The sequence below is a fragment of the Xyrauchen texanus genome, chromosome 38 (assembly GCF_025860055.1).
Source record: "Xyrauchen texanus isolate HMW12.3.18 chromosome 38, RBS_HiC_50CHRs, whole genome shotgun sequence".
Taxonomy (NCBI): Eukaryota; Metazoa; Chordata; class Actinopteri; order Cypriniformes; family Catostomidae; genus Xyrauchen; species Xyrauchen texanus.
In genome coordinates this window covers 17,798,157-17,823,529 of record NC_068313.1, presented here as the reverse complement: position 1 = coordinate 17,823,529, position 25,373 = coordinate 17,798,157, and the positions used below count along the sequence as shown (strand labels likewise).

Sequence of the window (25,373 nt, the reverse complement as noted above, 5' to 3'; positions counted from 1 at the left end):
ATTCAAAACATTTAATCTGACCGTTTTTCGGCTATATACTTATATAAAAACAGTATGAGCACGGTTTAGGGGAGATAACCGTTATTATAAACTGAAGTAGGCTACAGTACCGACAAATTAGGCAGAATGCAAATACGACGCGATGACGTCATTAATATGCTAATGACGCATGACGTCATCTGGCGACGTTTAGCTACTCTTCGAGCAGACTTTTAGCTATTTTCCATTGAAAATAGTTGGCAACACTGTTAATGTCGATCACTGTGTGTATATGTGTTTGTGTGTACCGTGGCAGCAGGTCTGGATGCTGCAGGTGTGGGTTAGTGGGGTATTGCTCTTCGCTGGGGGAGGGTGTAAGAGTTGCGGTGGACTGCAGGCTGTAAGTAGTTGCTCTGTTGGTTTCCTCTCTTCTTAACGGCAGTGTGGCTGCATCTTCCAGACCCTCGATCAGATACGTCCGCTCAGGCAGCCACTCTTCATCCTTCTCAGTGCTACAGGGATGTAAACAGCATAACAAAATCTAGTATTTATATTTAGGATGTTAGTTACTTTTAATCTGACAGTTCACTCAAAAATGTAAATTCTGTCATCGTTTACGCACACTCATGTTGTTCCAAACCTGTATAACTTTCTCTTTTCAGTGGAACACAAAAGGAGACATGTTGGCTTTTCACTGCATCTCACTTTCATAGAAAGAATTACAATTTTTGGAGTAACTATTCCTTTTAAAATCTCAATAGGCTACAGTACAAAAGCACAAACTAGAAAAAATTGTTTAAATCAAGACAAGGGTAAAATAAAGTAGAAAACATTCATAACAGCCATACAAAAAGAACACCCATCAAAAGATTCTGGATCCCTGATGCATCTAACACAGATTTTATTTTATGATAAAAGATTGTGGTAAATAAAAAACAGATTGCGGCCCTTTGAGAAACAAAAAAAAGAAAAGGTGAATGCGATGTGGTTACAAAAGACAGTATTGCAAAAAGGCTTATCAAAGCAGTTTCATCCATGGAGGGGGATGATAAAAATGTGCTGCGAGATGAAAACAAAGGTTGATATCTGCAGTTCTGCTCGATTCAGACCCATGGCTATTCTTACAGGCTTATTCTGAGAAGCAGCATCTGGTGACCTGGCTCTCGGCCCCTCTCAAACAGCCAGGAAGGCTGGGCTCTAAGCGCTAACAGCATTAGCCCCGGTCACTTTGAGCTGTAACATCAAATTAGATTAGATAAGAACTTAATTTATTGCTTTGGCAAATATTTACCCTGTTGCCCATGTTCGATATTGGGTTAGTTACTACTAGTTATGACTTGCTCTTATCATCAGGTCACGGCTACATTTCTCTTCTAGTACTTTTAGATCTTAGTGCTGCCTTCGACACGATAGATCACGACATTCTCTTGAATAGGCTGGAGCATTATGTTGGCATTAGTGGACTTGCATTTAGCATGGTTCAGGTTCTATTTATCAGACTGCTACCACTATAGATGTGTAAATGAGGGATTGTCAAATCAAACAAAAGTATGGAGAGCCACAGGGATCAGTTTTAGGACCTCTGCTTTTCTCCTTACACATGCTTCCCCTGGGAGATATTATCAGGAATCATGGAAGAAGTTTCCACTGTTATGACAACGATACCTAACTTTATATTTCTTCTAAACCCAATGAAAATTCACAATTCTCCAAAATATCAGTGTATCAACAAAATAAAAGTTTGGATGGCCAGAAATTTCCTTCGACTCAATTCTGACAAAACAGAGTTACTAATGATTGGACCAAAAACCACAAAAAATAAGCCGCTAAAATATTATTTGACTCTTGATGGATGTACTGTTACATCATCTTCTACAGCGAAGAACTAAGGTGTTATATTTGATACCAATCTGTCCTTTGAAAATCACATTTCCTATGTTTGTAGAACAGCATTCTTCCACCACAGAAATATTGCTAAATTACAACACATGCTCTCTGTTGCTGATGCCGAAAAGTAATTAATGCGTTCATGACCCCAAGACTAGATTATTGTAATGCATTACTGGGATGTTCAGCAAGGTCAATAAATAATCTTCAATTGGTTCAAAATGCAGCTGCTAGAGTGCCGACTAAAACTAAGAAATATGAGCATATTAGCCCAATTTTATCATCGTTACATTGGCTACCTGTTAAATTTCATGTTAATTTTAAAATTCTGTTAACTACCTACAAAGCTTTGAATGGTCTCCACAGTACTTAAGTGACCTTCTACCACGCTATATTCCATCATGTTCATTATGATTGCAAAATTCTGGCTTGTTAATAATTCCCAGAATATTAAAATCCACAAAAGGAGGAGGATCCTTTTCATGTTTGGCTCCTCAACTATGGAATAGTCTCCCTAACACTGTTTGGGATGCAGACACTCTCACTCAGTTTAAATCAAGACTAAAGACAAGATCTATTTAATGACCTGCAGGTTGAACTGCAATGCACCTCGTCATTTATTTCTGCCTGCATCACTTTTGTCTATTGATGGACTACACTCTTGAAATGGAATACATAGACTATCAATTAATTGCCAACAAAAGTCTTCATCAGCCAACTAACAAAGGACAATGCATCTATGTGAAGTCCTTCAGTTAATCCAGGATGGACTTCAAAAGACAGTCATTAATCTTACAGTTCATACAAAATATAAATGTTTTATTTATAACACTGGACCTTGACATAACCTTTTCAAATTTAAAACCACGACTTGCACTGCACACAAATAACTAAAATTGGCATTACTATTCATGCTGTTTAGCCAGAGGGGAATTGGCTCCAACAGTGAGCCTTGTTTCTCCCAAGGTTATTTTTCTCCATTAACCAACATCTCATGGAGTTTTGAGTTCCTTGGCACATTAGCCTTTCACTTTAATTTAATGTGATTTATCAATACCTAGTAGGTCTACATCTTAAAATATTGAGATCATGACAAATGAAGAAACTGCCAAGCTAGTCACTATAGAATGCTTTTATAGTTCTAGAAAATCCAAACCAAAACTGTGCTGGACAAACTGAATGCATTAAGCTGTGGGAATAATCAATACCTTGAAAGAAAAGAACAAGCCTCAGAGTAACATATTTCATACAATTAAGTATCTTAAAAAAATAAATAAACAAAAAACAAAAGCATGCTGCCTTTTTACTATTTTGCAGGGTTAAAAGGATTTGTTTTAAATTGTATTCCACAGATGACAGAATAGAATCTGTGAAGTGTAATTTGTAATGTATTTGGTTAGATTACTTAAAGCAGTGTGATCAAATTAGTTTGGATTATATCTTTAACACTAAATTCATATTGCTATTTTTTGTTGTTGACATAATTCTATTTATAATTTAATGTAAACTCTTTAGTTATCAAATATTTTTTATAACCAATGATTTACATTGGATAATAGACCAACTGTAACAGAACAGTTCCTATTCATATTTCGTATTGTGAATTTAAGGCCTATTCTATTACTCCTCAACCCTGCTAATTTTTGTCAGGTATCAAGGTTACGTTCACTGATTAAATTATTCATTTTTATTCATTAATTATTAGTATTTTTTTTTATTTCTTTCCAAATGTAGTCATGTCAGTTCATGCCTTAGAACACAAAATACAAATACTGCCAGACTAAACCCAGCATTATTTTCTTTCCAAATGAAATACCTTAATCTGTCTACCAACAAAATGCATGTCAAAAACCTGCTTGCTTTGTTCCTATCAAATATTTTTATGCTTGCATATGCATCAGTTCTAACACATCAGCTGGAACTCCTCTCTTTCTTTTCCTAACCCTGATAAGAGGCATTGTGTGAAATGAGCACACACGCTTACAATCCTCAATCTTCAAGAATATATCTTCACAATTATTTATTCAAAATGATATATACAATTATTATTAACACCTATTGAGCTCATTAAATGTTCACTCAAGAAAAGTGTGAAATGTTACGGACATTTTATCATGGTTAAGCTTATTAGATTTTTACATCCACTCCACTTGTTGCTCTTACATTAGGCTAATACCCAAACATTATTCAGTTTACACGTTTATCCAATAACTATCTTCATTGCACTTATCAATGTGACATGGAAACACAGGTAGGGCCTACTACAAAATCATGCAATGTTACTAAATATAAAAATAATAAATAATACGGCAATCTCCTTGTAAGCATTTAGTCTGGGATTGAGATCTCTCACACGTCGTACATTAGAGGCAAAGCTTCACAAGTCGCAACAGCAATTATTATGAGCCCAGCGATATATTTCGGCTTCCAATAGCATACATAGTTCACATTCATTTATTAAAGTGTAAACACATTGGCAGAGCCATAGCGACTCTTATTCTGCCTGACAGAATTAAGGCCATACAGAAAACAGGGCAGTTTGACCAATCAGATGAAAACGGTGTTTCAGTGCCGCCACATGTGCAAATGAAATATTCAAGCCAAAAAACTATTTTTTAAAAATAAACAAAAATGGAGAAATCAAGCCAAATTCTCATTTTCCATTTGTTAAACTGAATGAAAGAATGATCTGTCTTTTCCTTTCTCGTTATTCCTTTCCAAAAAAGGAAATTAAATGGACAAAACGTACACGGACCGGAACGCTGGGACCAGATTGAACGAAAAATACTGTTTCTGCTCAGACTGAATGAAAATCATTTCAGTTTTATTCCCTGTTCCAGACAAACATAATGCTAATGGCATTCTAGAGAATTCAATGAATAGACCATTTAGTATTTCTAAGTACCATGATATGAACATCTGATTCCATCACTGTACAATGTTATAACCTTTTCCCAAAGTGAGGACTACTTGAAGCATTGCATTGAAACATACTGGTTTGAACACATTCTTTGATATTCCCAGTTTAAAAAACTATAGCAGAAGAGCAGCAAATTTGCATTGCATCCCAATCCCATTGCATTTAATTATGTTTTTCCACGTGGTATGGAGATGGTTCATACCTCTGTCTTTTCTCTTTTTTTTGAAGGTCCATGTTTTTTGATGGAGGTAAGGACAGCACATTGGACCATGTAGGTGAGGAGGCTTGCCCCAGAGACTTCTGCTCTTTTAGTTTGGCTGTAATGCAGCATGAAACACCATTACAGTAGCATTCGGCAAAGCTGACTTCAAGACCATTAGCATTAAATTGACATATCCATTTGCTGCAGCACTTGTTGATATGTTGATCCTATCTTTCAACATATTTCCTTCTTTAACCCATATGATCGAAATAATTATTGATGTACTGCTATTAAAATTCCTCTTACCATTTCCTCCTCTTGGGTACTGAAGTTTTGCATATTCTGCTCCACTTTGGCTGGACTGAAGGCTCCACTGGTCCATGTCCTGGTCCAGGCTGGAGAGGACTGGCATGCTGGTGTATGGGTCTGGGCCCTGAGAGTACAGACTGCACAGGTCATGCCTGTCTGCCTCCGATGGGTTGATGGTGCAGTATATATCGCCCTCATTAGAGGTTGGGCTGTACTTCACTTTGTGGTTCAGATAATTACTTAATCCTGAAGCTGGAAAATAGATTACTGAGTTATAGAATTTGTATGAGAATGACATTACCAAAAAGGATCTAAGACAATGACGGAGATCTTACTGTTGTAGTATTGAGCTGTAGAGTCAAGTCTGCCTGCACAGCAGTTGACAGAGTCTTTTCCACTATGAGAAAAGTTGCTGGTGGGCCAGGAATCAGCCAGCCAAGGGTAGTTACCCAAGTGTGACTCAAGCAAACATGGCCTGTAAAGGAAACTTTAAATGATCTATGGCTGATATTTTTAAAGGGAGTTTTGTATTTTTAGTTTTTTTGTACTGTATATTCAAGAACAGCGTAAGGTTTAATGGACTTCTTCACATTTTAACTTTTATTGCTCTTCTGGTGTTTAGGAATTCAGTATAGTCTTAACGCCAAATAATTGTGGACAGTCGTGAGTTAATGACAACAATGTTAGGTTTTTGTCATAAATCCAAGGATTTTAAACCCAGAATTTAGTTGCAATAAACTTTTGGACTGCCATGAAAGTTTGGAGTTCTGAGAGTTACAGTATGTTTTCACAGTACTGAGATTTTATCCCAAAAGATCAAGAAAATTACCATTATATATTTGATATTATCCCTTTAAATGATTTCAATCAAATGACAATTAATTAAAACACGTTTACACAATATTAACTGTGGGTAAATTTTAACAAATCCCATGATACAAACCTTCCATTGATAAGATCAGATCCATCACCATGAGAGAGCGCAACTAAGAAAAGAGGGAATAATTATAAATCATAAAAGTTCTTGAAAACATGTTCTTTATTTGGTAAAACAAATACGTGATTTTGGGCTAGCTGCTGCATTACCTGCTGGTGTGTACGCAAAAGAGGTAGTATAATGGCCAAGTTCTTTCCTCCTCCTGTGTCTGCAGTAGATCCAGGTACTGAAGCCCATTAGAACCATCCAGAAGGAAACACCAATCCCAGCGATGAAGGCTGGCTGACGGACCACCCCTGATATCTGCTCTGATAGGCTAACACTGTCATCCTTCAACACTGACAAGGAGGAGTGATCTATTGGTACTTTTATCAGAAAAATATAGAAGACAGAAATAAAAGAAGTCAAAGAAAGAGTTTCTTAAAGTGGAGCAGAGGAGAGGCAGAGAAAGCAAAATGCCTCTTGTCTTATAGAGGAAACATTTTATCAAAATATATTTCCCTCTGAATCTATCGTCAACTGACACACACAGTATGAAAATCCTCAACATTCACTTTTCTTGTATATGACTAAAATCTGAGATAAGAATCTGTCAGGTAGGATAAATGTCACCCTCACAGGTGTGTGGTGTCCCTGCTGGAAAATCCAACTTAAGATGGAAGCTGTGTTTTGAAACAGGGTTGCTGGTTTTTAGCTGGCTCACGTTGGTTGTTATCTGGTCATTAAATGGTCCTTAGCTGGTCCAAGCTGGTTGTTAGCTGGACCAAGTGGTCAGTAGCTGGACCAAGCTAGTCGTCATCTGCACCGAGTGGTCATTAGCTGGTACATGCTGGTCAATATCTGGTCATTAATTCATGCTGGTTTTTAGCTGGACCAAGATGGTGATTACAAGTTCCATTAGCTGATCAAAGCTGGTTGTTATCTATTCAAAGCTGGTCTAAGCTGGTAGTTATCTGGTCATTAGCTGGTACAAAGCGGCTCATTAGCTAGTTCAGACTGATTTTTCGCTGGTCCAAGCAGGATATTTGCTAGCCCAGGCTGGATGTTAACTAGTCAAAGCCGGTTGTTAGTTGGACCAAGTTGGTCATTAGCTGGTTCAATCTGATTGTTAGCTGGAACAAGCAGTCAATAGCTGGTCGAAGCTGGTCATTAGCTGGTCCAAGCTGATCATTAGCTTAATCAAGCTGGTTGTTAGCTGGATCAAGCTGACCATTAGCTGGTTAAAGCTAATTGTTAGCTGGAACAATTGGTCATTAGCTGGTTGAAGCTGGTCCAAGCTGATCATTAGCTGGTTGTAAGCTGGACCAAGCAAATCATTAGCTGGACCAAGTTGGTCATTAGTTGAACCAAGCTGGTCATTAGTTGGTCAAAGCTGGTAATTAAATGGGTCCAGCTGGTTGTTAGCTGGACCATGGGGTCATTTGTTGGAACAAGCTGGTCATTAGCTGGTTAAAGCTGGTTGCTAATTGGACCAAGCTTGCCATAAACTGTTTCAAGCTAATTGTTAGCTGGAACAAGTGGTCATTAGCTGATCAAAGCTGGTCATTAGCTGGTTGTCAGCTGGACTAAGCTGATCATTAACTATACCAAGCTGGTTGTTAGCTGGACCAAGTTATTAATTAGCTGGTCATTATTTGGACCAACCTGGTAATTAGCTGGTTTAAGCTGATTGTTAGCAGGACCAAGCTGGTTGTTAGCTGAACCAAGCTGGTCATTAGTTGGTTAAAGCTGGTTGTTAGCAGGTTGTTTGTTGGATCAAGTTGGTCATTAGCTGAACCAACCTGGAAAATTACCTGGTTCAAAATAATTGTTAGCAGGACTAAGCAGATTGTTAGCTGGCTCAAGTTGGTCATTAGCTGGACCAAGCTGGCTGACCAGTTGATGTACCTTATTCCAAAAAATAGCTTGGCCATCTAAAGCCAGCTAGTAGCTGGTTTGTTGCTGGTCAAAAATAGTCTACCAGCTAATTAATTGTTTTGGACCAAATACTATGTTCTAAAACAAAGCTACTAGCTGAAGCTTGCTTTTTCAGAAGCACCCATCAATACTCACTCAGGAAGATGAACACAGGCAGGCTATGAACGCCCACCCCAGCAGCCGTCACTGCTGCAACCTGCACCCAATAAGTTGACTCAGGCAATAGCCCATCAAGCAGCACCCCCAGCACATCCCCATCCACGCTCCTGTTCACCACCTGCTGAGACTCGTTTCCCAAACACCACACCTGTATGACACCGAAGCAGACATCACTGTTACCATTTTCATCACTGTTACAAGATTGTCTCTGTTTGAAGGTGTCACTGTTCTCACCCTGTACTCTAGTATGAGCTCGTCCAGTTCTAAGGAAGGAGGCTGCCAGGACACTTGCACGCTTGAACTATTTCTTACCTGCACCACACTGACTCCCTGAGGAGGACCGCTCAGCACTAAAAGCATAAAATATGATGGGGCAAATGGCAAAGTCATTGTCATTACAGCAGAAGTTTGAGGATAATTTTTGGAATTAAAGTCATGCAAACTAAATCAATTAATTCAGTATTACATAAAAATAAGTCTTGCCTTCAACTGGAGTGCGAACCACTGTGATTTCACTCTCCATGCCATGGAACTCGCTGTAATATGGTCTCATTTTGAGCTCATATTCTGTACCTCTCTGAAGCTCTGTAAGGACAGCAGTGTGTAGGTGACCTGCTTTTATGTCCTGGACAATCCAAGCGCTACCCACAGGCCTGTAATATAGCCTGTAACCTTGTATATACTGTGGGTGCCGATCAAGCTGAAATAGCATCAACACATACAAATGGAAGCATGAGTTTCAATACCTTCAGGCTGTCTTTAGTACATAACTGATGGTAACATATATAATTCCCTAGGTTATTATATCATATACTGTCCTCTAGGTTCATTTTTTGGCCAATACTGCTTTTCGATTTGTATGTTCACATATAAATCACAGACTCTAGGGATGCACAAAGAAGGGAATTTTGGCTGACACTGATACATGAAAAAAATGTATGGCGAGTTAACAATATGATGGCTGATTATACATTTTTATATCCTAAATCATAGTAATTACAATGATATTATAAATTCTATTATGCCTATTAAAACAACAGCAAATAATAGATCCAATAAAAAATGAACATGTTTCAAGTGAAATCGGGCATCAAAATATTATAATGTGCAGTTATAAAGCTTTATTACTTTAGTACTATTGAAACAGCGCATATATATAAAAAATAGAAGAAAAAAAATATACTGAATACTGAAATATTTTTCTTCTCTACACATGAAAATCACATCATGTACTCACAGTCCATGTGATCTGAACACTAGTAGGGCTCAATATTTCCGGTGTCTGCAGATACACCTTGACCCCTTCTAAATCCATCTGCAATTGGCCCTGTTCCTTTACCTGACCCTCTGGGCCACCTGAAAACATACATACACAATGTCACGCAGATGTGCACAAACCATCTCACACATCACACTGCATCAGAAATTCTACCACCTTGTGTTCGGACAGGCTCCGAGATGGGGCTGGGGTCACTCAGACCATAGGAGTTGACTGCTCGGATGATGAACAGGTACACAGTATTTGGATAAAGCCCGGACACACTGTGCGTCTCCTGCTTCACAAGGTCGGCCACGGTGTGCCATGAGCTGCCCACTGACTGACTGGACATTAACACAGAAAATTGACAGAAATTTAAAACTACTTATGTTATTGGGAATTTACAAAATAGTTCTGGCTCTTAAATTTGATTGGCTGGGGCTTATCCGATATATGCACATCAGTTGAATTCTGTATTCATAAACCAAATTGCAGCCTACTAATACTAATGAACTGTTATTTGGTGAAAGATTCGCTTATTATCATTCTTATTGATGTAACATTGGTATCTTTTATAATGTTGTTACAAAAAGTATCAAATAGTACCATGATACAGTATAGTGCAACAGTGCCAGTCCACTTTTACGGTCATCTTGACCGTAAAAGTGACCGTTACGGAGTTCTAAGCCATGAACCAATCCAACTAGCTCTGAGGTGAATTACAACCTGTTTTCAAACTTTGATTTGAAGCAAAAGCGTATTTAAAAATTCTACAAAAAGTAAAAGACTGTGTACTTACCATCTTTCATGAGGGCATAAACTACAACCCCCATGAAGCATTCTGAATAACTTAAAGGGATTTAAATATGTTCATTGTAAGCATAGAAACAATATTTTTTTTAAATGTATTGTGGCAGATGATAATATGCAAGTAGTTTGAGAGTAAACAGAGACCAGATTGAAAGTGTCATTCACAGTGCATCATGGAAGTTGGCGGTCGCTACTGGGCGAGCTTGGCTGCGATGCGAGAAATGTGCCTGATGTTGTTCCTGGATGACAAATTAGCCTTAAAGGCTCCATGTGTTTAGGATTAGAGATGGGGATTGGATCAGGGCATCTGCTGCCTGCCAGGAACAAACCCAGGCACCTTTTTACAATGGGCACGTTTGGCAGGCTTTGTTGGTTGCAATTCTCATAATGGTGGTTTGTTTCGCTTCAGGATCATTTGTAGTGTAGTTCTTCTTCAGGTAACCATGATAATGCCATGGTTTCTTTGAAGTACCTTGGAGCACCATGTAAATATGGTGTTTATGTAGTATTTAATGCTTAGTCAGCATTACATTTCACTGCATTTGTTTCATATATTGAAAGTGAATTGTGACTGAGATGGTTATTCTGCCTAGCATATCTTTTTGTGTTACACGTAAGAAAGTCAGTCAAACAGGGAAGATAAGAGATTTCAAAGTTCATTTTTGGGTGAACTATCCCTGCTCATATCTATTTAAAAACAGCTCAACTGGCACGCTTAATAGGACACACCGGTCTTTGTTAATGAGAAACAATAAGCACAGAACAGAGCGTGAAGGACAATGGATCTGGCCTTGCCCTGTACCGGATGCCCATAAGGTCTGCACAGTGGACTTCTCGGACTATGCAGGCGACCATGACCTCTCAAGATAACGGGCTGCACTATAAATCTGAGTACCTCCTTAACAAGGTGTCAGAACAGAGCTAACAACAACTTGGCCTCTACTCTCAGCCTCCCTGCATCACCCTCCCTGCTGCTCTCTTGGCGGGACAATAATAGAGCCTTCTGTTCATCTGACCTCAACAGGGCCCAGAGGGACAGGTTCTGCTGAATTCTAACTGCAGCCCCAGGGAACAGCTGAGCCTGGAAGAGAGCAGGGCTTCATTCTCACTTTACCATACACTTCTATTCGCTCTGACACTCTGTATGATGTTTGCACCACCACCAGCACTATAATGAGAAAGTCTGACACTAGCTTCACCCATCAGGCCACTGGAGAGGATGCACAAAACCCCTTTTCTACTAATATTTCTTTTTCATATGCAGCAGTGCATACTTAAGATAAAATAAATAAATATAGGAACTGACTGAATGCAATTACGAACGTGAGGTATGGCGTACATTTTGCATTGATGTACTTTAACATTACAGGAAAGTTCCGGGTTTAAAATAAGTTCACATGAACAAAAGCAAGTTCAAAACTCTATCGATAGCATATGTAACGTTGAGGATTTTTACAGAAAATATCGTCCTTCAGTCCCTAGTAACAATAAAAATTAAGTGTACAGTAATGCATTTCAATAGAAGTCGATAAAGCAAATAATTGCATTGGAATAAACATTAAAATTCAAAAGTATACCATAGCAACAAGACCTAAAGGTTTTACACATAAACATGAAACCAGTGTGATCAAATCTAACCCTGTCCGTGCAAAGTTATGGCTAATATTTCAGCTCGTGTCATGACTGTGTAAAGCTGATAAACCCTGTAATAAAAAGGACTGAATACAATAAAATAGACTAACAGGAATTCCTTCAGTAATGTATTACCAGAAGTTCCTACACCTAGAAGAGTAGTCCCACCTCAAACAGAAAATTAAAAAATTCTGTCATTATCACACCCATGTACTGTAGTCTTTCTTCCACGGAACTCAAAAGGAAATGTTAGGCCAAATGTTCACCTTTTTTGGGGGGCATTCCAATTTGTGGAATTCTCGTGGTGGCACAGTGACTCGCCTCAATCCGTGTGGCGGAGGATGAATCTCAGTTGCTTCCTGAGACCGTCAGTCTGCACATCTTATCACGTGGCTTGTCAAGTGCTTTACTGCGGAGACCTAGCGTGTGTGGAGGCTTAAGGCTATTCTCCCGGCATCCATGCACAACTCACCACGTGCCCCACCAAGAGTGAGAACCACATTATAGTGATCACAAGGAGGTTAATCCAATGTGACTCTACCCACCCTAGCAACTGGGCCAACTTGTTGCTTAGGAAGCCTGAATGGAATCACTCAGCAAGCCCTAGATTCGATCTTGCGACTCCAGGTGTGGTAGTCAGAGTCTTTAATTGCTGATCTACCCAGGCCATCCAAATGTTCACTCTTAAGCCCAAAGTATACTTCGGTACAGGGCGCGTGACACAATTCACGTCATTAGCAGAGTGCTTGAGCACTGAACACGTGCAGCCAGATTTTTCAAAACGTGCGTCTTTGAATGGGTAGAATGTGTATGTGCCTGGAATTATTTGCACTAATTAATGGGTCTAAAAGTTGGTAACGCTCACATTTGAGTTGTTGTTGTCACGAAGATGCACTAGAAGATGTAATTGCTGGTAAACAACAGGAGACGATGGTAAAAACGTCAACAGTGGAGATACCTGTAATTGTATAACTTGAGTCTGAAGGACTTTACAGGCATTTTTATAGGTCTGGTGTCTCGTTCAGTCGTAGCTTGCATACAGCAACCACATGTGTATGCACACACCGTCAAATGAAGTATACTTTGACAGGCACACATTCGCCTGTATACAGACATGTCAAAATCAAAGCATACTTTGGGTTTGAGTCACCATTGCCTTTCATTGTAAGAATAAACATGATATGGAAAGATGAAAGTGAATGGTAACTGAGGCTATCGGTTATTAACATTTGCGTTCCATGTAAGAAAGAAAGAAAGTCATATGGGTTATTGTGTCATTGTGTTATTGGTAATATAATCATATAGACCTGAAAGTCTCAATAATGTAGGAAGTGACAGCGGCTCCTCCCTCATGTGGGTTAGGCTGCCAAGTGAGAGTAACACTGCTTGATGTCACATCTGTCACGACTGGCTTCTGAGGAGGACCGGGCAGCTGCAGGGACTGAGAAACCCTCTGGAGAGAGGACGTTCCAGATGCTAAACACAAGAAACAGTGTCAAATCCGGCTGCATGACTATTCTATCAAGGGTGCATAGTGCATACCTGTACCAAGGACATTTGACTGCACATCGCACTCATTAGTGCAACGTGTTTCTTTAAGTGTCACCCTATTCATAGAGTCATAAAGAGTTCTGAAAAGAAAAGAATACTTGTACGCTACCTTTCACTGTCACGGTCCCACTCCAACTCGTCTCAATAGTTGAACTGGATGCGACACAGGTATACGTCCCTGAGTCTGTCTCCTAGCAACAGAGAGGACAAAATCATCTCCATCTGTGCCTCAAAGATGAGAAAGATAACTCCAAGCGTACAATGTCCCTTAAGTAATTCTGCACTTGTTCCCCCTGCTCTCCAAATGGGTCAGAGAAAATGCATTGTTTCTGCTGATCAGTTAGTCGAGTTTGTTTGAGTTAGTTAGAGGTTGTGCCTGTTAAATCTTCTCCAAAATCACTTTTGACATTCAAAATGCCTGTTTTGTATTCTGCATTCTGCAGTACAGTCTGTCAAATATCTCATTTAAGACATACAGACCTTGTACCACAGATGGCATTCAATCTTTTAAAATGTTTTTGAATCATAAGCCAATAAAATCTGTGTAATACACAGCTGTATCTCTCATATTGCTTAAAAGGTTTCACAGTGAATTAACTGCTCTTGTTCATAGTGTTCATTTGCACTGCCTGTCTGCATTTTTTTAGCACCCGATTCACTAAAGGAATAATGCAAATCAGCTAATGTTGCAAACACACAAACATTTTGTGCTGAATTCAATTTGCATGCTGCAATTCTCAATTTTGCAGTTCAGTTACACATGCTAGGTGGTGGATGACGCAGCAAACTAATGTGGCTGTACAGCATCACTCCATTACTGTGATCCAGACACCTGAATCATCTATTTACAGTGCTGAAAGTGCACTCGAATACACCGCACATGAGGATATATGGCCGGTTCTAATGCTCTTTGATCACTATTTGATGAATTATTTAAGCCATGGTCAAAAGAAAATGTATACAAACATCTCTTTTAAATAAAATTCAGTTTATTGCCACCTCTCCGTGGGCGCTAAAGATGCAATGTTAAAGGAACAGTTCACCCAAAAATTTAAATTCTCTCATCATTTACTCACCCTCATGCCATGCCGGATGTGTATGACTTTCTTTCTTCTGCAGAGCACAAATTGAGATTTTTAGAAAAATATTTCAGCTCTGTAGGTCCATACAATGCAAGTGAATGGGTGTCAACATTTTGATCTGAAATCACATAAGCCAACATAAAAGTAATCCCTAAGAATCCACTGGTTAAATGTCTTCTGAAGAGATATGAGAGGTGTGGGTGAGAAACAGATCAATATTTAAGACCTACTATAAATTCTCCTCCTTGGTCAGTCATTCTCTACTTTCACTTTCACATTGTTCATCTTGTGTTTTTGGTGATTCACATTCATCATGCATATTGCCCCCTACTGGACAGGGAGAAGAATTTCTAGCAAAAATACATTTAAAATTAATCAGTTTCTCACTCATAGATTAAATAGATCTGGAGTCATATGGATTACTTTTATGATGCCTTTATGTACTTTTTTGAGCATCCAAAAATTTGGCTCCCATTCACTTGCATTGTATGGACCTGCAGAGCTGAAATATTTTTCTAAAAATCTTAATTTGTGTTCAGCAGAAGAAAGAAAGTCACACACATCTGGGATGGCAGGAGGGTGAGTAAAAGATGAGACAATTTTTAGTTTTAGGTGAACTAACCCTTTATTTGAGACAGGCAGAGAGCACAGAGTTTTGTGTATAATTTGTAATCTTCTGTATATTACAAACATAATTTACATATCCACCTAATTCCTGGTGGTTTTACTAGGGAAACGGATGTGGGAAGAACTTCTGCCGTAAGTCGTTCTGTAGCATTCGCAAATGTAGGCAGCGGTCATTTAGACCTCGTTTACATCTGATATTAGGATGTGCTTTGGATGATCCAATGAAAAGTGATCAGCACTATAAACAAGCAAGGCTCGAGTTGAAGGGGATGTGATGGGATGCCATCACCTTTGTTGCAAGAAATACCAAAATACCGCTTTAGGTCAGTTCTGTCATGATTTACTTAGAACTAATCATGCAAGTAAAATATTATATTATGATACATTTGATAAATAACAGACTTTAAATAAGGGTGATTAGCCAGTCAGAATTAGATTTCGACATGTGTAAGGTTGCCAGATTCCTATAGGTGAAATCCCCCAATCAGATCTGGACTTGTACAGTTTGGATATATGCTGCCAGGGTGATGCTTTAGTAATACAATCTGACAACAAAGTTCTCTCTCCACTGTGAAAACACTGGCAGGTGTGTTGGAGTTTGCGATGGGTTGACAGTCCTTCCTACTGTTCACATGAAACTTACCACAAGTTTTCAAATGTTTCACGCACTTTCAAACATGGTCAAGAAGTAGATTGGAGTAGGAAAATACATGTCTGCAGTGGGCGAGCAATCTAGAAAAATGTTTTCATGATCATAACGTTCATGATCATAACAATTACAGAGGGTAACAGGTGCATGTTATGGCCACGTGTCCTAAAGGTCAATTAAGTGATGCTCATTTTTGTCCTGATCTATTAAATTAAAAGAACATGAAAAATACAATTCACACAAACCATTTACTTGAATAAACCTCTTCTGTGATGAACATTTTTCAACTGTTGAGCTTACAGTCATATTGATATTTTTTCTGGGGCTTAAAGTAAAAAACGTGATGTGGTGTCCAGAGACATAAAAATCTCCTTAAAATCTGAACTTCCTGAAAATAGAAATGTTGGCTTGATTAATGCAGAATTATATTTTATTGTTATTAATTTAAAAAATAAACAGTAAAACAATTGTTTTAAACTATGATTAATATTTTAAATATTATTTAAATATATCTTTGGGTTTAACCAACATGCAGCTATTTTGTTGTTTATGTTGACCATAAAAACTATAAAACACAGTTAAAGTGTTTTGTCAGTATTTCTTTTGCTGAGATAAACATTGGTACTGAGACTTTAGTATAGATGGGCCTCTTCTATTAAAATGAATAGGAGAAACTGGCACGCTCTGCAGTCAACGGATGTGGAAACAAAGATGTTTTAAAAACATCTGATATTTATTTTGACATGTTTATGAAAAGGCTCATTTTGTTCAGGTGCTGTAACCCTGAGAAAAATTCTTGATATTTAAGAAATTAAATATTGCTTGAAAAATTTGTTTGAAAACTTTTTGGAAATTAATGATTAAGTTGTTTATACTCTCATGTATTGAAGGTGCAAATAAAGTGTTGTAATAATTTTATAATACTATTTTATAATAATCTCAGGGACTACATGTGCGGTTCGTGGCCCTACATATATCCTGAGGCCACTTCATTAAATCGTCCTCCCAAACCTCTTTTAAAGATGGAATGGCTATCTGTATATTGTCCTAATTAAGCTCCGTCAGACAGTGCTCACACATCTAGTAGTATGAATGAATGATCAACACCGCAACAAAAAAATGTCTGAACATATGATGCAACTACAACTGTGTTTACTTCATAGTGGAAGTACCTCCCACATTTTGTGCAAAGCATGATGGGTTGTAGTAATAAGGTGGATTAAGGAGGCATGTCTGCACTAAAAAGTATTGCAATGATTTAATTTAAATACAGCACAATGCAATTTCAGAACTTCCTGGTTTTTGTGCTTTAAACTGGCATTAAACTACACAGAGTGGTCATATGCTGATTTATTAATCAGGAGAGCTCCACACAGTTGTGCTAGCAAATTACATAATTCATTCCTATCTATATGTTTATTTGATAGGCTAATTTATCTACAATGTGAAACACTATATTATGGCATGACGGATTTGGCTGTTTTTTCTGATGTATTTCACCCAGAGTTTGAGCTGTTTTTTCTACTGAATCAATTTGATGAATGGAGTTTGCAAGATCTTCTAATTAAAATCCAAACCAAAGGTTGTTAGTCTCCCATGAGCACAATCAATTAAAACTAATCTTACTCTTTAAATCTTGGAAGGAAATCGCAGATTAGCGTCACTACCACTTAATCAAAAAAACTTTGGAGAAGTTTGTTTGTAATTAAATTTAAACTATAATTCCTCAGAGCTTCTCCGAGCAATCATTTCTGTTGGCTATTGATTTATGAGCATTATACATCTAAATGTTTTTTGCATGCATTGATGAAAACTCAGCCTCAAGTAAGTCATGGAATATGAAACGCTCAAGCAAAGACCATTACTTCAGGTGTGCTTGCGGATGTCTCACTCAGTCTGAAATGTTGTCTGAGAGCTCTGTCCAAGGATAGCTCTAATCAAAGCAAACAATTCACATCTTTGTTCAAAGCATCTGTCAAATACCTTCAAAGCACTGATGTGTAAAGTGCCGTTTTCCATTAGGCTTATGTGGTTGTCATCAGCCAAAATGCTTTGCCCGTCCTTCTCCCACCTGATGCTTGGGAATGGGCTGCCTATCACATGGCACTGGAGCAGGGCACTGGAGCCTAAAGCAAACGTCTGGTTGGCAGGGCCCTGTCGGATAATTGGAGGCACGGGATCTGATAGGCCTGGAGGATAAACAGCAGAGTGTGTTTGTAAGGAGTGTGTTTGCATCTGTCCAGTTGTCTAACAGTGCCTCTGGTATTCAAAGAGTAGCCTGACTTACTTTTACAGCCATGGAAGTACAACTGGCAGTCAGACTTAATCAAACTGTGAGAACTCAATAGTAAAAAAGACTGAGATATTCTGAAATGGTTTTATTCCATATGCGTCTTTATACTATATTACAACATTTGAATATTTTCGGAATAAATGTGAGTGATTGCCAATTCAATAGGTGGTTCCCAAAGCATTCTTAGTAGTTGTTAATGCATTGCTATGCGGTTGCTATGGTGTTCTGAGTGGTTGTTAACACATTGCAAAGCAGTTTTTCGGGTGTTCCAAGTGGTTCCCAGGGCATTGTGAAGGTGTTACGGGAGTTGGGAGTTTGAGGTTTCTAAGGTTTTCTGAGAGGACGCTAGTGCATTGCTATGTACTTACTAGGGTGTCCTGGGTGGTTGCTTGCGTATTGCTAGTGTGTTGTGACTGATTGCCAGGGCATTGCTAGGGTGATTTGGGTGGTTTCCAGGGCATTGCTTTGCAGGTACTAAGGTGTTTTAAGTGGTTGTCAGCAAGATGCTTGCTATTTGATTGCAAGGGTGTACTGGGTGGTTCCCAGTGCATTGCTTTGTGGATGCTATGGGTTTTTTTTTGTGGATGCTATTTGAGTCCACCTTTTCAATATCATTATTTTCCACTTATCGATCTATGTAAGCAAAGACATACAGTACACACCATCAGAAAGTGACTAATTTTAAATAAAAATTAACACAAAAGGTCTCAAAGTATCTAAGGGGACTGTGATATGAAAATTGTTGAAAATTGCTAAGGTTCTGGGTTGATGCAATGATATTGCTAAGGTGTTCTGGGTGGTTGCTAGTTACTTACAGGCCCGAGTTAAATCAGCCAACCTCCAACTTTTTATGATACTGTGGTCCCCAAATATGGCTTGGATAATTTTTTCACCCATTTTATCATGCGCCAAGTTAAAACAAATACAATCATTTGGAAAAGTACTAGCACACGTTTCCTTAACAAGCCACACAATTTGAGATATCATGTCCGTAGCACAAATTGTGTGATAAATGACATATCAAAGTTTAAATACTTAGAAAATTTCCTATCCCTAAGAATGAGCATTAGTAATATGGCTGATTGCCTTCACAAACAACACTAATTAAAAACTGGCTTCAAAACTGGTTTAAGGGACACACATCAAAATGAAGTGCTGTGTGTGTATTATGTGTGTGTACACTCAGGCAGTCTGTTAATACTAGGGTTTTTCTTCACAATCTTCTCCAGAGACACCATTTGCTGTGTGGGATAAACAGTAATCCCCGGCACTCACCAGATTCCACTTGCAGCAGAGCCTTGGCGTGGACACTTCCTGCCACACTGATCGCCTGGCAGACATAGTAGCCTGAGTCCTCATAGTGAACATTAGAAATGGACAGCTCTCCGCTCATGGACACTGAATAGCGGCCCAACAGGGAAGGAGGTTGGCCAGGGAAAAGCAGCATCTATGACAAATCACAGATTCTTCGGTTCACACCACACCGTGGACAAACTGAAGTGTTCAGAGGGACTAGAAGTGTTTTTACAACTTAAAGAGGACATATTATGGAAAACAGGATTTTTGTTGCTCTTTTGAAATAAAAGAGTTTGATGTACTATCTACTAATATTCACAATGCAAAGCTCCTCCCCAGTTTACCTTCACGTGTCTCTTTTTTATTTCCTTCAAAGAGGCCCAGCTTTCATTGGTGATTTCCCATAATGCCTTTGAAAACATAACTCATACTAAACACCTGCAATCCAACGTAAATGCACTGCAATAGATCGCAACAGTGCCCGCCCACATTTTCAGCCATCTTGGTTCGGAAGTGTTTTTCAAATTCATTTTTCTATAAGGATTTCATAAAAGCATTCTAACATCATGTCTACACCAGGCACATCCATTGACAACGCAATGCGCTGCAATGACTTTAAATGCAATTCCAGTGTAGACAGCTTCATTGATTAAAATGGGATCTATCCGCTTTGACAAAACACAACATGCGGCTCGTATCCAGTATAGACAGGATTTTTGCCAAGAACCAAATCAACCAGCACTGAGGTGAATCACAAGGTTACAAACTTTGATTTGAAGCAAAAAAGTATTTTAAATTCTGACAAAAAGATGAAGGTACAAGACTGTGTACTTTACATCTTTATTGAGGCAATGAACTACATTGGAGTGCACTTTTGGAATTTTAGTGGATTTGCTGAAGTTCTTTAGTGAATTGGCCACTGAAAAAAATGCAGACAGCGCATGCACATAAATGCTGCTATCAGCTGGTGCAATTAATTCTCAGTGAATTCCCCCTTTTGAATCTATTCAGAGCAATCAGTGATACATGGCTAATCAGCAGCAGCGAGTGGAATTATAAACATCAAGAGGCTCTAGGCTTGTTTTCAAGCTTTGGGTTTGTTAATGAGTCACTGATAAACATGGTTTGAGACACAAATAAAACATCTTTATATCAAGAGATCTGCCTTAGATCTCAAATTAGGAACTTTTAACCTACATATGATATAAAGAGAAATATTGGGTTATACTGGGAAGGACTACATGTTTGTTAGTTCTTGTAGGAAGTAGATGTATATGCATATGTAAACTCACCTGACTGCCTTCCTTCTGCCAGAAAACTGCTGGAGGGGGGTTTCCCTGGGTGCCACATTGAAAGGTTACCCTGTGTCCTTGGGCAGCGACTTGGTCCAGCGGATGGATATCAATCTGTGGGGGCACTGAGACCAAAGAGACCAGAACAGAGCAGGAATTAGGCAATTTGAACATGCTTTATTATTTAATTTTATGTTTGGCCCTTTTTGCTACTTTTTATGTAGATAATGGAGAAAGGACAAAAAATTATGGGGAGAAGAGTGCAGAGCAGGTTTGGAAAACATAGGCACAACTGCTGAATTTCAGCACACATGCATAAACCACTAGGCCATGCACAACAGTAGGGCTGCATAATTAATTGCAAACCCAATAAAATTGCAACATGATCATGTACAATTTCTAAACCACAGGAAGCTGAAATGTTTTATTTAATTTTTCTTTCTCAATCAGAATTCGGTGATATTTAATTAGCCATTCTGATTGTTAAACATCTTTTTTACACACTGACAACATCTCACTAATCAAAATGCAATGTGCAAAAAAGGTTCTAGAGAGAAAACAGAATGAAAATTGGAATGGTGGATGAAAAACAAAAAGGCTTACTTATGTATCACACAGACAATTTATCCCTTCCGGAAATGTGTTTTTGAACACTGTAAAATGTGAAGGAAAAACATTTGCCAAAATCGCAATTAAAATCACAATCTATGCAAAAATTGTGATATGATTTGTAATGTAATAATGGGGAAAGGTTTTTGAAATTGATGACTTGGACCAAATAATAAAGAAAAGAAGCCAGTAAGTTCCCAACATAGATGGGAACTCCTTCAATACTGTTTAAAAAGCATCCCAGGGTGATACCTCAAGAAGTTGGTTGAGTAAATGTCAAGAGTACATTTCTGCAAATTCTAGACAAAGGGTGACAGTTTTAATTTTTTTTGTATTTTGTTTAGTCACAACATAATTCCCATAGTTCCATTTATGTTATTCCATAGTTTTGATGACTTTACTCTTATTCTAAAATGTATATATATATATTTTTTGTTTTTTTTTCTTCTAAATTTCCTAGAGAAATAAAAAAGCAAAAAAAAAATATTATTGTTTACATTCCATAAGAATAATGTGGAAAATCATAGCCGAAGCTCAGTAATTAAAAGGGGCTTGGGGCAAAAATGACACCAAAAATGAAAAATAAATTCTCTAAAATGTAAAATGTGGTTGGAAAAAATGCTCCCATTTGAGTTCTTGTGTGTTGTATTTGTAAAATCTGATATATTTTTTTATATTATATTTTATGCCAAAGGTATACATACAGTTAAAGTCAGAAGTTTACATACACTTAGGTTGAAGTCATTAAAAAACATTTTTTAAACACTCTACAAATTCAATATTAGCAAACTATAGATCTACTTTGTGCATGACATGAGCAATATTCCAGCAATTATTTACAGACAGATTGTTTTATCTTGAATTGACTACATCACAAAATCAATGGGTCAGAAGATTACATTCGCTAAGTTAACTGTGCCTTTATGCAGCTGGGAAAATCCAAGAAAATGATGTCAAGCCTTTAGACAATTAGCTTCTGATAGGAGGTGTACTGAATTGGAGGTGTGCTTGTGGATGTATTTTAAGGCCTACCTTCAAACTTAGTGCCTCTTTGATTGACATCATGGGAAAATCAAAAGAAATCAGCCAAGACCTCAGAAAACAAAATGGTGAACCTCCACAAGACTGATTCATCCGTGGGAGCGATTTCCAAATGCCTGAAGGTACTACATTAATCTGTACAAACAATAGTAAGTATAAACACCATGGGACCATGCAGCCATCATACCGCTCAGGAAGGAAACACATTCTGTCGATGAACGTAGTTTGGTGGAAAAGTCCTAATCAATCCCAGAACAACAGCAAAGGACCTGTTGACCTGTGAAGATGCTTTAGGAAACAGGTAGACAAGTATCTATATCCACAGTAAAACGAGTCCTATATCGACATAACCTGAAAGGCTGCTCAGCAAGGAAGAAGTCAATGCTCCAAAACCACCATAAGCCAGAAATACAGTTTGCAAGTGCACATGTGGACAAAGATCTGTGTATGTGAATATATTGAAGCAACATCTCAAGACATCAGCCATGAAATTAAAGCTCGGTCACAAATGGGTCTTCCAAATGGACAATGACCCCAAGCATACCTCCAAAGTTCTGGCAAAATGGCTTAAGGACAACAAAGTCAAGGTACTGGAATGGCCATCACAAAGCCCTGACCTCAATCTGGTATTTGTGGGCAGAACAGAAAAAGTGTTTGCGAGCAAGGAGGCCTACAAACCTGACTCAGTTACACCAGTTCTGCCTGGAGGAATGGGCCAAGATTCTAGCAACTTATTGTGAGAAGAGTGTGGAAAGTAACCCAAAAAATGTGACCCCAGTTCAACAATTTAAAGGCAATGTTACCAAATACTAACAAAGTGTATGTAAACTTCTGACCCACTGGGAATGTAATGAAAGAAATAAAACATGAAATAAATAATTCTCTCTACAATTATTCTGACATTTCACATTCTTAAATAGTGATCCTAACTGACCTAAGATAGAGAATGTTTTCTACAATTAAATGTCAGGAATTGTGAAAAACTGAGATTAAATGTATTTGGCTAAGGTGTATGTAAACTTCTAACTTCAACTGTAATTGTATGAAACATAGGATATACCTTCTCTGATAATCATTTGCTAATAAATATAAAAATGTAAAAATGTACATAAATATCAAATCCAGGGGGCAAAAGTTAATTTCGGATACTGGTATAGCTCAGAAATAATTCAAATAATCCAAATGCTATCTATGATCATTTACTACTCTTAAAAAAATGTATTGCAAGTAAGCGGTTTTCCCAGTATTTTAACTGATCATTAAGAGCTATCCACTGATACTCATACATTATTGTTAGAGCCATTGGCTTTAAACACAGTCTCCACTCAGCCAGTATTAAAATAAGTAATTAGTTGTGACTGCAAAGCAGATTCTCTGTTGCTGGAGTCCGTGGCTCATGCTGGGATAGCCACTGCTGCACAGTGTATGAGAACATCGGTTTTCACAACAATCTCACAGACCACGAATACCCTCTACGCTAAGGAGGCTGCCAGGCGAGGCCCCATAAAATCCAAACAGAATCAGTGACATGTACCCAGCAGCCTTTTCTGCCCACACTTTAGTACAGCACTGAGCTCAGGGCTGTGTGCCTTTGTTTAGATAACCAGACCGCTACCCTGCTGTTCAAAAACTTCACAGTAGGCTTGTACACTCAGCACAGCAGACTCAAGTGAGAGAAAGACTACGCGAGCGTGAAAGGCAGACAGGGAGAAAGCGTGAGCATCTGACTCATCCGTGTTGTTTCTCCATTTTCATTTTTTTTTTCTGCCAGGGCTACAAGCTCCCACACAAATAACAGCTCATGACGAGAAGCCGACATAGTTCACTTAAACTAAAGGAGAACGATTGTGCATGGAAAAGTGGCTGGGGGCTGACAAAGCTACAGTGTACTTCAGGTGACATTCTCTAAGCAGCATTTATTTTGTCAGCTTTAGTGACTGAAATAATGATATACAGATTAAATGATTCCCTCTGTAATTCAATTCTGGCAATTTACAGGAATAGTTCACCCAAACATTTTAATTCTCTCAGCATTTACTCACCCTTGCTGACCTTATGCATCACAGATGTGTGGCTTTCTTTCTTCAGGAGAACACAAATTAAGATTTGTAGAAGAATTTCTCAGATCTTTTGGTCTATACAATGCAAGTGAATGGGTGCCAAAATTTTGACACTCAAAAAATCATGTTAAGTCAGCATCAAAGTAATCCATATGACTCCAGTGTTCTGATAGGAGTGGGCGAGAAACAGATCAATATTTAAGTCAATTTTTACTATAAAATCTCCTCCCTGCAAATATTTACTTAAATGATCTGTTTCTTACCCACAACTATCATATCACTTATATGTAAGTAGATATGGATTGAAACACTGGAGTCATATGGTTGACTTTTATGCTGCCTTTGTGATTTTTGGAATGTCAAAATTTGGCACCCATTCACTTACTTTGTATGGAACTACAGAGCAGAAATATTCTTCTAAAGTGGCTCAGCTAATTATCCCTAATGTGATCACACCCATGGGCAGAGGGCGCTATTCATACGCTAATGTGCTGAGGCGATCAATGCAAATGGTGAATGCCCCTGACTGTGCCTTAAAAACAAAGTTCACTCACTTTTCTATGCATTTTGAAGATCGCACGATACACAAGTGAGAAAACTCCTGGATAGTGACGAAGAGTTAACATTTTCCTCAGAAGAAGAGCGGGACTCCGATGAACGTTTGTATTTTGAAGAGAGACTTGATCCAGCCGAAGATACAATTTCGGATGAGTAAGTCATGTAGTTTTATTTAGTTGACATGCTATTTTATATAAACATGTACATATTTTACTAGTGGGACTGTTCCCAGACTTGCCAGCCAGGATTCAGAGTATTGACATTTGAAATATGACTCCTAATAAGCAAGTTTTAGTTACATTTAA

At 38.3% G+C, this 25,373-nt stretch overlaps 1 protein-coding gene across 1 annotated transcript in view; it reads right to left on the bottom strand.

The window, feature by feature from the left end:
• The window catches only part of LOC127631630 (roundabout homolog 2-like), an 88,928-nt gene that overhangs the window by 12,164 nt on the left and 51,391 nt on the right, over positions 1-25,373 (bottom strand). The window contains exons 7-22 of the mRNA XM_052109898.1: positions 20,801-20,925; positions 19,488-19,659; positions 17,903-18,108; positions 13,671-13,752; positions 13,318-13,486; positions 9,746-9,912; positions 9,548-9,666; positions 8,794-9,010; positions 8,545-8,660; positions 8,287-8,458; positions 6,384-6,599; positions 6,241-6,283; positions 5,633-5,772; positions 5,295-5,549; positions 4,989-5,103; positions 288-491 (exon numbers count right to left, since the gene is read on the bottom strand). Coding sequence (XP_051965858.1) covers positions 288-491; positions 4,989-5,103; positions 5,295-5,549; positions 5,633-5,772; positions 6,241-6,283; positions 6,384-6,599; positions 8,287-8,458; positions 8,545-8,660; positions 8,794-9,010; positions 9,548-9,666; positions 9,746-9,912; positions 13,318-13,486; positions 13,671-13,752; positions 17,903-18,108; positions 19,488-19,659; positions 20,801-20,925 — 2,518 coding nt within the window. The remainder of the gene's footprint in view (positions 1-287; positions 492-4,988; positions 5,104-5,294; positions 5,550-5,632; positions 5,773-6,240; positions 6,284-6,383; positions 6,600-8,286; positions 8,459-8,544; positions 8,661-8,793; positions 9,011-9,547; positions 9,667-9,745; positions 9,913-13,317; positions 13,487-13,670; positions 13,753-17,902; positions 18,109-19,487; positions 19,660-20,800; positions 20,926-25,373) is intronic.